At 36.4% G+C, this 15,139-nt stretch overlaps 1 protein-coding gene and 1 gene segment (V, D, J or C); both read right to left on the bottom strand.

The window, feature by feature from the left end:
• Window positions 1-421: 421 nt before the first annotated feature.
• On the bottom strand, window positions 422-7,664 carry LOC113140310 (uncharacterized). Of its 3 annotated transcripts, XM_026324138.2 has the most exons (15): window positions 6,505-7,663; window positions 6,107-6,403; window positions 5,702-6,013; window positions 5,291-5,575; window positions 4,740-5,036; window positions 4,335-4,646; window positions 3,924-4,208; window positions 3,373-3,669; window positions 2,968-3,279; window positions 2,557-2,841; window positions 2,084-2,410; window positions 1,630-1,944; window positions 1,144-1,431; window positions 852-997; window positions 422-690 (listed from the first exon to the last, which is right to left on the bottom strand). In XM_026324138.2, exons 1-15 carry the CDS (start codon window positions 6,860-6,862, stop codon window positions 682-684), a joined length of 4,125 nt encoding a protein of 1,374 aa, XP_026179923.1. In that variant the 5' UTR covers window positions 6,863-7,663; the 3' UTR covers window positions 422-681. The 3 variants fall into 3 exon arrangements, with proteins under 3 accessions (XP_026179923.1, XP_026179925.1, XP_026179926.1); XM_026324140.2 differs by lacking the exons at window positions 422-690; window positions 852-997 and having other exon boundaries at window positions 1,289-1,431; window positions 1,622-1,944; XM_026324141.2 differs by lacking the exons at window positions 422-690; window positions 852-997; window positions 1,144-1,431 and having other exon boundaries at window positions 1,784-1,944; window positions 2,100-2,410; window positions 6,505-7,664.
• A 2,072-nt stretch (window positions 7,665-9,736) lies between these two features.
• On the bottom strand, window positions 9,737-13,342 carry LOC113140312 (immunoglobulin heavy constant mu-like). The segment is given in 5 exon segments: window positions 9,737-10,246; window positions 10,403-10,726; window positions 10,833-11,174; window positions 12,171-12,467; window positions 13,274-13,342. Coding segments are annotated over 5 exon segments (1,374 nt in total).
• Between the last annotated feature and the right edge of the window lie 1,797 nt (window positions 13,343-15,139).

Genomic DNA, 15,139 nt, shown 5'->3' on the forward strand with positions numbered 1-15,139 from the left:
TTTTAAATCCACAAGGTACACAAAGGTGCAGCTTCAACGCAGTGTGCCCATATTAACAGTGTATGTATGATTATGTATATGTCTTAAAAGATATGCTGAAATACTGTATTTTCAATTTAATGCAGCTCTGTATGAAAAAAAAATTAAGTTCAGTTAAGACATGGCAGCATTTTGAAATTACTCACAGAAGTGACTTGTACTTCTACTACATGTGGAGCTTTGTCTCGATCTTGTGGACAGTCTGAGTAATACAGGGCATTGGTACTGTGAACATACAAACCATCACTGAGCATGTCCTTGAAAAATAAATCGGTCAGGATATTATTTGTTTTATTGCAGTCGATGCTGCAAATAATGAATAACTTTGTTTTACATCTTTGAATCTTTTATTTTTCCAAATGGAATAAAGAGTCCAAGATACAATATTTTGCCATTATTATGGTAATTTTATTCATTTTATTTTCTCATTTCTTCCTACATATTCTATAGATAACATGCCAAGCGCATAACTGAATCATAAAAATTAGTATAAAGCAATATCATAGCAATTGATGATGATAGAAACGGTTAGTGAAAAAGAAACTTTATAAAGAAAGAAATTAAAAACAATGCCACACTACATGTCATCAAAAATCCTTAAGTCCACATTTGGAGAATCAAGTGCGATCTGTCCTGTGATCATCATTTAGTCTAAAGAGGAAAGAACATAAGTAAAGTGTCAGTATCTGGTGACAAATGGTTTGTTTGGCATGTAAATATAAAAAGTAGTTAATATTCTAGAATAATGACAATTTTAAATGTACCAGATATTTAGTATATAAATGGTAGGAAGTGCCACACTGCTCTGTTACCTTCTTCAGTGTAACCAAGACACTGTAAGTAATGGCAATTAAAAACAAGATGGAGGTGACAATCATGCACCAACTTTCCACTTCTGTGTCAAGGTTAGTATCTATATCTGTGATGTCATCTAAGAAGCTGCAGTTGTCCAAAACGTCTGAATAAATGAAAATGAGATTTGTGAGTTGCTGGATAATGACTGGAGGAAGGGATATGAGGGGGTTTAAAAAGTCATCAAAATGATTCATATTGTGAAAATGTTGAATGTGCAGTAGAGACATAGATCAGTAAACAAATCAGCACCTGGGTTAGATATACTCAGGTATAGGGTGGTGTTTACATGTGTCACCCTGCAGTAGATAACTGCTCCAGGGAACCAGATTCTTTGGGTCAGACGAAGATGACTTTGGACACTGAACTTTCCATCTGGGCCTCTGTGGGGCTCACTGGTATTGTAGTCCAGATGTTCCATGGAATTGTTAAGAAACCAGGTGATGTTAATGGGTGCGGGGCTGAAGCCTAAGACCAGGCACACAAATTCCTTTGAACCCTGAAGCAAGGTGGCTGAAGGTTTGCTGTAGGTCACAGTGGCTGGGGAAAATAGAAGAATTTCTGTCTGTCAAATTTAAGTTAGGAAGGGCATTTACATTAGATTCCTCTGAGAAATTAAAAGCAGAATTTTTTCAAATCACTTTAAATAAATTTTTAAAGGTTATTTTCTCCTTCACTTTTGAGCTTACGTAATACAAAGGTGTCATAAGTAGTAGCTTCATTTAATTACCAGCTCACCAAACACATTCTTTATAGTGTTTTCAAAAGGTGCTTGAGATGATTCATGTCTGACGACACAAGAATAGTTAGACCTCTTGTCTTCAGTTTTGTATATGTTTAGTCTGCTACTCATTGAATAATTGCTGCTCCCTGTGTATTTCCATGCTGGACTGTTGGTGTAACGAGTCGATGGGACTTTCTGGCCATTCTCTTCCCAGTATACTTTGATGTTAGAAGGGAAGAATCCAGAAATTAGGCAAATAAGAACCACATCTGGTGTAGAAAGCTCAGAGTCTGTTGGTTGTATTATTTTCACTGTTGGAGGATACAGGGCTTGAGAAACAAAAAGAAGACAGCAGTAAATAAGGGTTCATGTTTTCTTGCATTCTTGAAATATGTGAATCTCTCAAAGAATTCAGGAACAGACATATTACAAAAATAAAAATATTAGGATTTTTACATATAACCCTACCTTTGCTTTTGCTTACATGGTCTGCGTAGCTCTGATTGGAACATCGGTGCTTTCCCACACAAGACACTTGTTTATGTGCATGCCAGTCATCCGCTGACACATTGAAGAAGACCTGTAAAGTCTCTGTGCCATTGGGGTGACTCTGCAGTGTTGCAGTATGTCTATCCACAGAATATCTGTTCCCATGTACTTCCCAGGTGATGGAGAAATCTTTAAGATTAGTGCCAACCACAAGACAGGTGAGAGTCACCTGTCTACTGTTCTCAAAATCCTGGAACGGTGGTTCCTGAACATATACCCCAACTGCATGAGATGATGTTGGAGTTACTGAAAAAAATTAACATAAAATTAAAAGGACAGAAACTGTAACATGGATTTTGTAATGATGTAAATTCTTAAAGGATTATTCAGAAAAAGTGTGAATATAATTATTTGTCACTAAATCAATATCATTGTGGATATTTTAATTTTACCTGAACAGATGCTGATGGTCTTTTGAATTTTTTTTTTGGGAGACCCGTCAGACACTTCACAAGTGCAGAGCTTCCCTGTTGTCCAATCAGCTTCAGTGATGTCAAGTTGACTTGTTACTGCTACAAGTCCATCTGCACCCATGCGCATGTCACTCTTTGTCGAAGATCTTTCCTGAGACTCAACAAGCCATTTAATCTTAGGGTCAAAGCCTGATGCAGAACATAAAAGTTTCTGTGGTCCTGATGTGTCACTGGGAGCCAGAGTTAGTTCCACTGATGGCTCAGCTAAATATCAGTCAACAAAGGAATAAATGAATGAATCAGTCAAATTATCAGTTAATTTTAACAGAGAATTGTACTGACTAACAACGTATCACATTTCAAAGGGAAAAGAAGAGTAATAAGTCTCACCAAAAATATTGCCAGTGGATGATGATTCAAATTTGTGGGAGAAACCTTGGTTTACGTTGCAGGTGAAACTTGTGTCTTTGTTCCAGTGTGTTTCAGGGACAGAGAAATATTGACTGATTGACTGGAGACTTGTGCCTTCAGGGAGCTCAACATACTGTTTGCCAGAAATATCCACACTGTTGGCTTGAAAGGTGATGTAGAATTCACTTAAAGCCAGTTTGCTAATGTCACACTTGAGCACAGCAGTTTCTCCTTTTAGCAAATGTTGGAGAGATCTACCAATCTCCACTGATGCAGCTGGAACTGTAGGTCCTAGATGATACAGAAAGAAAACAACACAGTGTTATTTTTTAGTTTCTTCATTCTCACAGCACACCTGATTTTGAGTTTTTCTAAACTTCTTACCTGATACATTTATGGTCTCTTCAATGGATTGGAAGCACCGATGTTCAGCTTTACATTTTAAAACCTTGAGTAATTTCCACTGACTCAAAGAAACTGTCACTTCACTGACTACATGAGTTGCATTTGCAGTTTGCTTCACGGTGCCACTTGGTGCTTCAGCCCCGTCCAACAGCCAGGTCACTGTGGCTTTAAAAACAGTGTTGACCAAACATGTTGCTTTCACCTCTGAAACTGCCATCATTACTGTTTTGAAACTGGGAATCTCCACATGAATGAAAGGAGTGGTGCTTGAATAAGCTGATATGGTAAAATACAAGAAAAAAGAATCAGGAATTAAGACCAAATCCTCAGTAAATAATGTGATTGTAAAAGGCCTTTTGTATGCACTGAGCAACCACAACATTAAAAACTACCGGTAGGTGGTTTTCAGGTTGTGGTTGATTAGTATATATTATGACAACATAAAGACATAATTCTTCAAATTCACTCAGTATCACCTCTTTGGACAGGTCATACTATTTTAGACAATTGCTGAGGCTGTGAGCACACACCTGAACAGATGCTGATGGTCTTTTGAATTTTTTTTTGGGGAGACCCGTCAGACACTTCACAAGTGCAGAGCTTCCCTGTTGTCCAATCAGCTTCAGTGATGTCAAGTTGACTTGTTACTGCTACAAGTCCATCTGCACCCATGCTCATGTGACTCTTTATCAAAGATCTTTCCTGAGACTCAACAAGCCATTTAATCTTAGGGTCAAAGCCTGATGCAGAACATAAAAGTTTCTGTGGTCCTGATGTGTCACTGGGAGCCAGAGTTAGTTCCACTGATGGCTCAGCTAAATATCAGTCAACAAAGGAATAAATGAATGAATCAGTCAAATTATCAGTTAATTTTAACAGAGAATTGTACTGACTAACAACGTATCACATTTCAAAGGGAAAAGAAGAGTAATAAGTCTCACCAAAAATATTGCCAGTGGATGATGATTCAAATTTGTGGGAGAAACCTTGGTTTACGTTGCAGGTGAAACTTGTGTCTTTGTTCCAGTGTGTTTCAGGGACAGAGAAATATTGACTGATTGACTGGAGACTTGTGCCTTCAGGGAGCTCAACATACTGTTTGCCAGAAATATCCACACTGTTGGCTTGAAAGGTGATGTAGAATTCACTTAAAGCCAGTTTGCTAATGTCACACTTGAGCACAGCAGTTTCTCCTTTTAGCAAATGTTGGAGAGATCTACCAATCTCCACTGATGCAGCTGGAACTGTAGGTCCTAGATGATACAGAAAGAAAACAACACAGTGTTATTTTTTAGTTTCTTCATTCTCACAGCACACCTGATTTTGAGTTTTTCTAAACTTCTTACCTGATACATTTATGGTCTCTTCAATGGATTGGAAGCACCGATGTTCAGCTTTACATTTTAAAACCTTGAGTAATTTCCACTGACTCAAAGAAACTGTCACTTCACTGACTACATGAGTTGCATTTGCAGTTTGCTTCACGGTGCCACTTGGTGCTTCAGCCCCGTCCAACAGCCAGGTCACTGTGGCTTTAAAAACAGTGTTGACCAAACATGTTGCTTTCACCTCTGAAACTGCCATCATTACTGTTTTGAAACTGGGAATCTCCACATGAATGAAAGGAGTGGTGCTTGAATAAGCTGATATGGTAAAATACAAGAAAAAAGAATCAGGAATTAAGACCAAATCCTCAGTAAATAATGTGATTGTAAAAGGCCTTTTGTATGCACTGAGCAACCACAACATTAAAAACTACCGGTAGGTGGTTTTCAGGTTGTGGTTGATTAGTATATATTATGACAACATAAAGACATAATTCTTCAAATTCACTCAGTATCACCTCTTTGGACAGGTCATACTATTTTAGACAATTGCTGAGGCTGTGAGCACACACCTGAACAGATGCTGATGGTCTTTTGAATTTTTTTTTGGGGAGACCCGTCAGACACTTCACAAGTGCAGAGCTTCCCTGTTGTCCAATCAGCTTCAGTGATGTCAAGTTGACTTGTTACTGCTACAAGTCCATCTGCACCCATGCTCATGTGACTCTTTATCAAAGATCTTTCCTGAGACTCAACAAGCCATTTAATCTTAGGGTCAAAGCCTGATGCAGAACATAAAAGTTTCTGTGGTCCTGATGTGTCACTGGGAGCCAGAGTTAGTTCCACTGATGGCTCAGCTAAATATGAGTCAACAAAGGAATAAATGAATGAATCAGTCAAATTATCAGTTAATTTTAATAGAGAAGTGTACTGACTAACAACGTATCACATTTCAAAGGGAAAAGAAGAGTAATAAGTCTCACCAAAAATATTGCCAGTGGATGATGATTCAAATTTGTGGGAGAAACCTTGGTTTACGTTGCAGGTGAAACTTGTGTCTTTGTTCCAGTGTGTTTCAGGGACAGAGAAATATTGACTGATTGACTGGAGACTTGTGCCTTCAGGGAGCTCAACATACTGTTTGCCAGAAATATCCACACTGTTGGCTTGAAAGGTGATGTAGAATTCACTTAAAGCCAGTTTGCTAATGTCACACTTGAGCACAGCAGTTTCTCCTTTTAGCAAATGTTGGAGAGATCTACCAATCTCCACTGATGCAGCTGGAACTGTAGGTCCTAGATGATACAGAAAGAAAACAACACAGTGTTATTTTTTAGTTTCTTCATTCTCACAGCACACCTGATTTTGAGTTTTTCTAAGCTTCTTACCTGATACATTTATGGTCTCTTCAATGGATTGGAAGCACCGATGTTCAGCTTTACATTTTAAAACCTTGAGTAATTTCCACTGACTCAAAGAAACTGTCACTTCACTGACTACATGAGTTGCATTTACAGTTTGCTTCACGGTGCCACTTGGTGCTTCAGCCCCGTCCAACAGCCAGGTCACTGTGGCTTTAAAAACAGTGTTGACCAAACATGTTGCTTTCACCTCTGAAACTGCCGTCATTACTGTTTTGAAACTGGGAATCTCCACATGAATGAAAGGAGTGGTGCTTGCATGCACTGCAGGAAAAAATGTTTGTCCATACATGTTAATCTAATTAAAACAATTTCGAGAAGCAATTTTCATATTAATGCTGCTGGGTAGTTGCCTTATGTCTCACCTTGACAAATGTTAATTGTTTTTGTCAACATATCATTGTTGTTGTGAATTGCATTGCATGTAAAAGTGGAGCCTTTTTCCCATTGAGTAATTCCAGAAATAATCTCACTGCTCAGACTGAAGGTTATACCCACTTCATCCACAGTCTGCAGCTTCCTTTGGATGGGTCTAGTTGTTAGAGGTATGTTGTCCTGTTTCCACTCCACCCTCAACTTGTCTGGAAAGAAGCCACTTACAGTGCAGAGAAGTTTGACTGGTGTGGCCCCAAATGTTTCTTCCCAAACAGGGTGCAGTGTGATGTTTGGAGAGACAATCCTCTGTGCTGAGATAGAGCAGAGATTATTTTTTATTTGCCTCATTCTGATGGTTTAATATGAGTATTTTAAGATATGCTGTTTTGATCTCTTCACTTTATACGTACCTTCAGAATTTGGTCAAGTATCCAACTGTTTAGTCTCAAGTCTAAGTGTAATTGTGTTTAGGCTAGAGGGCAGAGTTGTACTTCTACAGTATCTGGTGTCTTAAAGTCAGGTGGAGATAGGGCTGGAAGTCTGTTGCACAGATGTTGTAGCATGATAGGGCAGATTGATCAGAGCTAGCAGCAAGCGGAAGCATTGAGTAACACCCAAGTCCCAAATCGTACCAAAATGCAGAAGTGAAACAATGCAAAGAGCAACGGTGCATCACAGACACCAGGTGTGAGGTGTGGTTATGCCAGTAAAAGACAGAGCGCACATTTAAATATCTCAGTTCATATATGTTTTTACATAGATTTACATGAATACTCATGACATTGCTAAAGGTTTTGGTTTTCAAGTTTATTATTAATAGACTCAAAAGTAATCAACTGCAAAATCTCTATTTACATACTGAGTTGAATATGGGCTGATGATACCAGGTGCTAGGGAGGTAATGAACATAGAAACATATTACAGATTAAAACATAAGATGTTAGATATAACACTATGAAAAATGCTGACATAATATAAGAGAAAAAAATTGGGGGAACAGTATCAGTGATATCATCTAAAGATTTATTTTCAGAAAGACAGAAAAATCCTTAATTACAATGTAAAAAAAAAAAGACAGCCATGATTACTTACAGTTACACTTTGAAGCTTTAAGAAAAAGTTTTTTTTTTTTCAGAAAGTTCACCTTGTTTCATTTAACCTGAAAATACAGAAACAACAAAAATGATCAATTAGTAATATTGCACAAATGAGTGGTTATATTAGAAATGTTTTACACAAAACATTATACAAATCATCAAAAAAACCATACACAATGAAATCATATATTAGGCCTGACCTCTTTGCAAAGATATCCTATATATCTATATAAAATGTTTATGTCTGGATTTGGATTTCAAAGCCATTGTGAGATGTTTGTAAAGCCAGATTTGTTTCATTATTACGTAAATGCACCATGCATGCACTTTAATTAAAAATAAATATATATATATATATGATATTAACATTTGATTCCTTAAATGTGAGTGAAAATATATGTTGGTGTAATATTGAACATAAATAATAAAAGAAACAGGTAAAAACAAAAACTGAAAAGTGACAATGTTATGGACAAAACATATTTTCACTAAGACATAATTTGGAATACTATTGATTACTACAGAGTTGTTTGTAACACTCGAGTGGCATTAGGGCTGAAAGCTTTAGTTGCTGACCATCAGACTGGTAAATAAGTTCTAACAAAAACAAGATGTAAGAGTTGGGCCACTGACAAATCATTCATCGAAACATAAATAGCAAAGATAAACAATATCCAATATTGCAAATGCTTCCTTTAATGTACAAAGAAAATATATATCTTTATATGTGTGTATATAATATATATATGACTTCACACGGATTCTGTGGGAATACTGTGTAGTAAAGTGTAGTAGTGCACAAATGTAATCGAGCATTTAAATTGAATTAACTATTTACTGAGATAGTAGATAGTTGTGGTGTGTTTCTTTTAACAGTATGAACACCTCCATAATGCAGTTTAATAAAAGTACTGCAATAAATTCTACCTTCGTGTCAGAAATAGTGTTTTTGTTGAAACTGTTTGGAGCATTGTGGATTGATTGGTTTGATCAGTTTACAGTTTAACAGCACTACAAATTGCAGCCTCCTAAATGGTCATTGTACACCTTCATGAAAGTAGAATTTTTTGCACAACTGTTGTATTGTACTGAATTAGGTTGGTGTTCCTATTATTATGAGGTGACAACTGAGTATAAATTATGATGATTATGTGTTACTGACACTGTTTTTCTTTCATGTCGGTATTCCTATGAATCTGTTGTCAATCAATTGTGTAAGATTGTGGGACAGAAGTTTCTGCCTTGGTTCTTCGAACACATATAATTATGTACCAATTTATGCTTTTTCTCGTACATGCAAATCTGTTCAGAAATGTAACATGTCAACTCACTGTCACCTTGATAGCAGTGGTCCCAACGGTGAACAGCAGAGTGATGAGGAAGAGAAGGATGAAGATGAGGGCTGTGTTTCCCATGTTATCTTCTTCTGTCTCCATGGCAATTTTCCAGGGGGAAAAGAGTAACACTGCGTGCACTATGAAGTAATTATTCAGTTAGTCGTTAGAATTGCTTTTCTACACTGAGGTAAAACATTTTATAGCTTCATATGTCAGAGTGGTTTCAGTCTATTAGTCAATGAATTAATCCAGTTATGAAATAGACAACTGTCAAAATAAAATAATAAAAAAAGACACTTCTCTTGTTACATATTGTATCATAATGCATTTCTGAAGTTTTGCATGTCCTAAAATGCTGATTACAGTAATCCTGGTTTGCTTCTGAAAGACCCCATTATTGGTGAGGCATACATGGCTTGGCTTGTGAATCAGTATATTCATTGTTTGAGTCAGAGACCTCAGACCTGAAGTTAATCCTTAAACAATCATTTGCCTTGTGTTTGGGGTGCAAGACCCAGTGGAGGAAACACACATGCACAAAGATTAGTTACACACGCAGCCTTAATGATCCATCTACACACAAAAGTGTACAAATGTAATATACTCAATCAAATGTTTGCCTGGGAAATGGTAGTAGTATTATTTCAGTTTCGTATGATGTAGAAGTTTTGGAATTGAAATTGTCAGTGGGCTTTAAAAGTCACAGCTGAACTGAATTAGGATAGCACCTTGACAGTTACACAGTTCAAAGGTTTGACATGGAATGCATGCGACAAACAACAACACAGTTGCAAAGTGCTTTTTTTTTTATTTTGATTTTGAATCTGCATTAACAAGACAAAAACAATGTCAAATCACACACAAACATTAAACAACAAACAGCAGAAAACACGGACGCACAAACATCTACTGGGCATTGCATGTTTCAGGGATGTTCATGTTGAGGTTGACCAGGTTGGTTTTTTCAAATGTTCTGTATCCAATGGACCTGACAATGGCTCTGGTTGCGTTAGACACAGACATGTGGTAAACTACACAGCTATAAACCACGTCATTGTTTTTCCACTGATCAAGGCTGAGCAATAATTGACCATACACAGAATAGGATCCATTGCTTTCTACAGGATTTGTAGTACTGAACTTGTAATTTGAGTCTGCTGCCTCATCATCAACAAGCCAAGACACGAAAACCTCCTTAGGGAAGAAGTCTTTCACATAGCAAGTCAGGGTCACGGTTTCTTTTTTAGTATGTTCTATTGGAGGCAGCATAAATACTGAAGGACGCTGAGGTGGTCCTCCTGCAAGCATGAGAGAACAATTAGGCCCTGTGCCAGAGTTAAAAGAACCTAGAGTGCTGTGAAAAATATCTGCTACAAAGTACATGTAAAAATGCTACTCAAATATGTTTGATTGTATGAGAAGAGGAATCAAATACAGACTTGTAGTTTTCTTACCTGACTTCCTTTCATAGGTCCTCTTCTTTGGTAACAAGAAGCCTGTATGATCCACAACGCAGGTGCGCTTCATTCCCTCACTCCATTCATCATATGTGACGTCAAGTGGGAGACTCACTGTCTTGGGGCTTCCATTAGATGGGGTCATTGAGGAACCAGCGATTTCATCTCCTTTCTCGTTCTCCCAATAAATCCTGATAACTTTTGGCTTGTTTATCTTGACTTGACATATTGCAGTTCCTGTTCCGTTCAAGAACATGTCCTCAAGAGTGGGACCTGTGATGCTTATTTCCACATCTGCATCAGAACACCCTGGACTCTCAGCTGTGTGAGGAATTAATTGAAAATTACTGAACAGAAATGGCCACAAAGTCATTAAAATTTATATCAAATTTACATTCAAATTTTAAATAAAAAGAACATTACTTACGATTGCAATCAGTGTTGTAGATCACAGAAGAATTTGTCACAAATTGTCCTTTTTCATTTTTGCCTTTAAACACACAAGTGAACTTTGTATTCTGTTGTACATCATTGGAATTAACTATGAGAACACTTGCTGCACTGTACACCAGAGATCCATTGTTATACTTTGTTCCTGCAACAGGTACTTCAGTCTTATAGATTTCATTATGGATTTCCTCTTCATTTTTCAGCCATTTGATCTCATTAGTGTTTGGTGAAAAATCTTTGGCAAAGCAGGAGAAGGAAGCTTCGCTCTCATCCTTATTGGAGGCCCATACTTTAAGAGTTGGCATCTGATAAAATTCACCTGAAAAACAAACATATACACAAATATATGTATGCAGAAGCAGAGAATAATACATATATATATGCAGAAGCAGCAACAAATAATGTTCTACGGTGTTCATATATTCTAGATTTATTGTAAAATCAGTATATAACCAATAGTCTTTGCTGTACCACTGTAAGTTATGCAACTTGCACATATCTAGATAGTAATTACAAATACTCAAATGAACACCTGTTACTAAGGTATTCAGAAAATCAAAAGGAAAATAAGTTTTATAGTAAAATATTACGTAATTGAACAGCAATGCTCACTTCTGCATATACACTGGCTGTTCAGGCAAGCAAATAGATTTTATGAGTGTTATTTATCAACATATAGCAAAAGTGAGGGCAGGCAGAAATTAAGCAGAACTAGGAGTATGCAGAAAAGAAGGTTTTAGAGCAGAGTAGTAAAGAATAAAATAAAAAAAATAAAACAGTAACAGGGTGAATATGTATGAGCAAGCTTCAACCTACTTCCACCTCACTGTTAGGTTTGTGAATTGGATATTTAAATTGTTTAAGGATTTGTCATGCAATTTAAAATTGTGAGAGTTTTATTTTTTAAAGTTGTGCTTTGTGTTTGTATCTTTTAAAGGACATATTAAAGCAGATTGTTTTCTATCATTTCTAAATTAGTTAATAAGCACCTTATTCTTATCCTTACCCGAGGCAGCATATAAGTGAATGTTGACTGTTGTGTATAATGTAAAACATTCTTTGAATGAGGGATTATGTTTATGATATTCTGCTTCAAGTCACTCAATTTTCAGCTTATTAAACATTACACTATCTGTTATTACAACTAAACTGATGAGATAGTTATGCCTTTATTTTCAAAACCCTTAAACTATGCAATTTTAAAACATATTATCAGTTCTGCTAGCGTTAAAGTCAATTACTGTAAAGGTGTACATATGAATATACATATCTGAGTATATACATATCTGTATATAAGACTTAGCATAGGTCTTACTTGGCTTTGTGAAGGAAATATCCTTGTTTTCTTGAGGATGTGTCACAACACAATGGAATGAATTCTGGGACTTCCAGTCTTCTCTCCTCACTCGGACTTGACTGACTCCTGTATAGACGTTGCCTTTCTGTACTGCAGGGTATTGAATGAAGTCGGTCAAGTCAGTTGTATTTAACTTCCATGCGAAGGTCAGTGATGACGGTGTGAAGCCGGTGGCAAGACAGCCAAGACTGATTGTGTCTCCAGACCCAGAATCACATGGTATCAGAGGAAAAACAGTTGGCGCAGTTGGAGATGCTGAAAAAAAACGAACATGTAATTAAAAAACAACATTAAAAAATGAATTACATTGCATTGTATCAAGCGTTAGTTAAATTAGAAAATAAAAATATCGAGTCAGTTCGGTAGAACAGTGCACAGACCTTTACGTCTCTCTATTACATTTATTGAAACGTTGTTTGATGTGCTATGATTAACCTCTGTCAGTAATACTATTTGTGGTATTTTATGTTATTTTTATTTTAAATATAACAAAAAATAATTGTAAATTGATAAATTCCGTAACGAATGGTTTCCAAAGTTTGCCAATAATCATTAGTCATTTTTTAAAATCAAAGCAATTAATGTGTAAATTTGGTCAACAGCCGTAATCTTAGTTGTTGGGATCTTCTTACAAAAATGTATTGCTTTTGTTTACGCTCAGCAATTTAATGTGACATTAAATAGTTTTCTTACCTGATGTAACCGTTACCGCTGTACCCTTTCCCCAGTAGTCAAAAGCACCCCAGTAACACAGTGCTGAATCTACTTAGCTGTTAGTATAAAAAGACTACATCTGCTAATGCCTAGTGCAAAGCGATTACCTTAATATTTGATTATCCCCACTGTCTATTTAAATCTGCCTAATGGCCCAAAATACACCAAATCTGAACATCAATCATTGCATCCTACAGAAATATCACTATTTGATAAATGAACATACATACATACTGGGCTAATACAGTTTTGTGGACGCTTGGTATGATGAAAAGTTAAACTATAACTTAACATGAAATTTCAGTTTGAAAGTTTCAAGACTAGATTATAAACGGTACAAATCTTACCTGATGACACCGTGACCATAGTGCCTTTTCCCCAGTAGTCGAAAGCCCAGTAGTCACAGTTACGAGAGTCGATTTATACGTCTCACAAAAACCCATTATCGTAAAATCCCAACAACTCATGCCATAGTATTAGCAATTAAAATTGAACTAAAATCTAATTAAAACAACTTTTGAATGAATTAAGATCAGAGCGTTTTAAACTTCTCACAAACTGGGATACAGGGCACAGAACACTATTGGCTGTTTTATCGCTGGCCAATGGTTGTTACAGTATGAAAAATATATATTTCATGTGATCACAAATTTCTTTTTCTTGTTAGAAATAATGACATTACATACCTGATGTGACGGTGACCATTGTTCCTTTACCCCAGTAGTCAAAAGCATTGTCACAGTGTCAAATGTCATGACATCCACTACATAAAAACTAGCACCTTAAAGAGGCTGTCGATGCCACTGATGGCCACATATAAAATATTAAACACAGTGTAATTATTACATTTTCAAAACGAAGACAAAAAAAAGCTTCTTTTACCTGATGTGACAGTGACCATTGTTCCTTTTCCCCAGTAGTCAAAAGCATCGTCACAGTGTCATATGTTATGACATCCACTACATAAAAACTAGCACCTTAAAGAGGCTGTCAATGCCACTGATGGCCACATATCAAATATTAAACACAGTGTAATTATTACATTTTCAAAACGAAGACAAAAAAAAGCTTCTTTTACCTGATGTGACGGTGACCATTGTTCCTTTTCCCCAGTAGTCAAAGTAGTCGTCACAGTGACTGATTTCAATACCACTTTAGTGCAAAAATATGTAACGGCTTCTATCATCAATTAATCATTATGCTTAATCAGGAAACTATAACCTGTAAACATTTACACCAATCTCCTTTTTTTCTGCAGATTATATACTACTGGAAACCAACATAATTTTAATAATAACACAAAAAATAGGAAGAGAGTCAGGATTACTCACCAGAAGTTACTGTGACTTGTGTCCCTTTCCCCCAGTAGTCAAAGCCATAGTAGTAGTAGCACAGTGATATGTTATTATCTGTTTCTAATACAAATACTTAACAATGTTGTTTAAACCAAGAAAAGTATATACGCTACTGACAAGAAATTCCCACTGTACTGTTTATTAACTACTTCCCTTGAGATACTAATTTCCTGTGGTTTGATTTATATAATATTAAGTGTGTTAGCCAACAGTTAGTGAACACTTCCCCTTTTTCTCTCCTGTCAGGTTTATGTCCTGCAGCAACTTCTCACAACCACATACATTTGAGCCAAATTACTCTTAAAACTGAAATAAGTTAATGATTAGAGTTTTGCTCTTAAGTCTGCATTTTTTGGATTAAAAAAAGTAACTATTTGTATGCGCTCACTTTATTGGAACCTTGACATTCTTATTCTGTTAATTATATAGATGAACATATATTTTTAGTGGTGAGTCTCTTATTGTCCGCAAACTCATAGTACTGATACTACTGTGCTTGAAGTGGACTTTGTTTGATATTCTGTTTGCCCTTTTGGAGCAGCCCAATATTACTCGAATTAATGTCACTTAGCAAACACATTCTCATCCCTCTGTGTTACATACTGATGATACTGGACCAAAGTTGACAAAGCATCAGTCTTTGATGGAAAAGGTACTCTTTAGCATTAGCATGAGATGCAAAAGTGCACTTGACAGAAACTATGTGATTAGTTTTAAGCTGCAAAACTATGTTGTTAGTTCGATCACCTAAACTACACACCAGTCACTGTCATACGTTTCCACCATGTTATCCTTCCTTTGTAGACTCTGCTCTTACATTTGTAATCTTGTTTTTCATTGCTGCTCAGTTTTTATGTT

This window comes from Mastacembelus armatus, chromosome 8 (assembly GCF_900324485.2).
Source record: "Mastacembelus armatus chromosome 8, fMasArm1.2, whole genome shotgun sequence".
Taxonomy (NCBI): domain Eukaryota; kingdom Metazoa; phylum Chordata; class Actinopteri; order Synbranchiformes; family Mastacembelidae; genus Mastacembelus; species Mastacembelus armatus.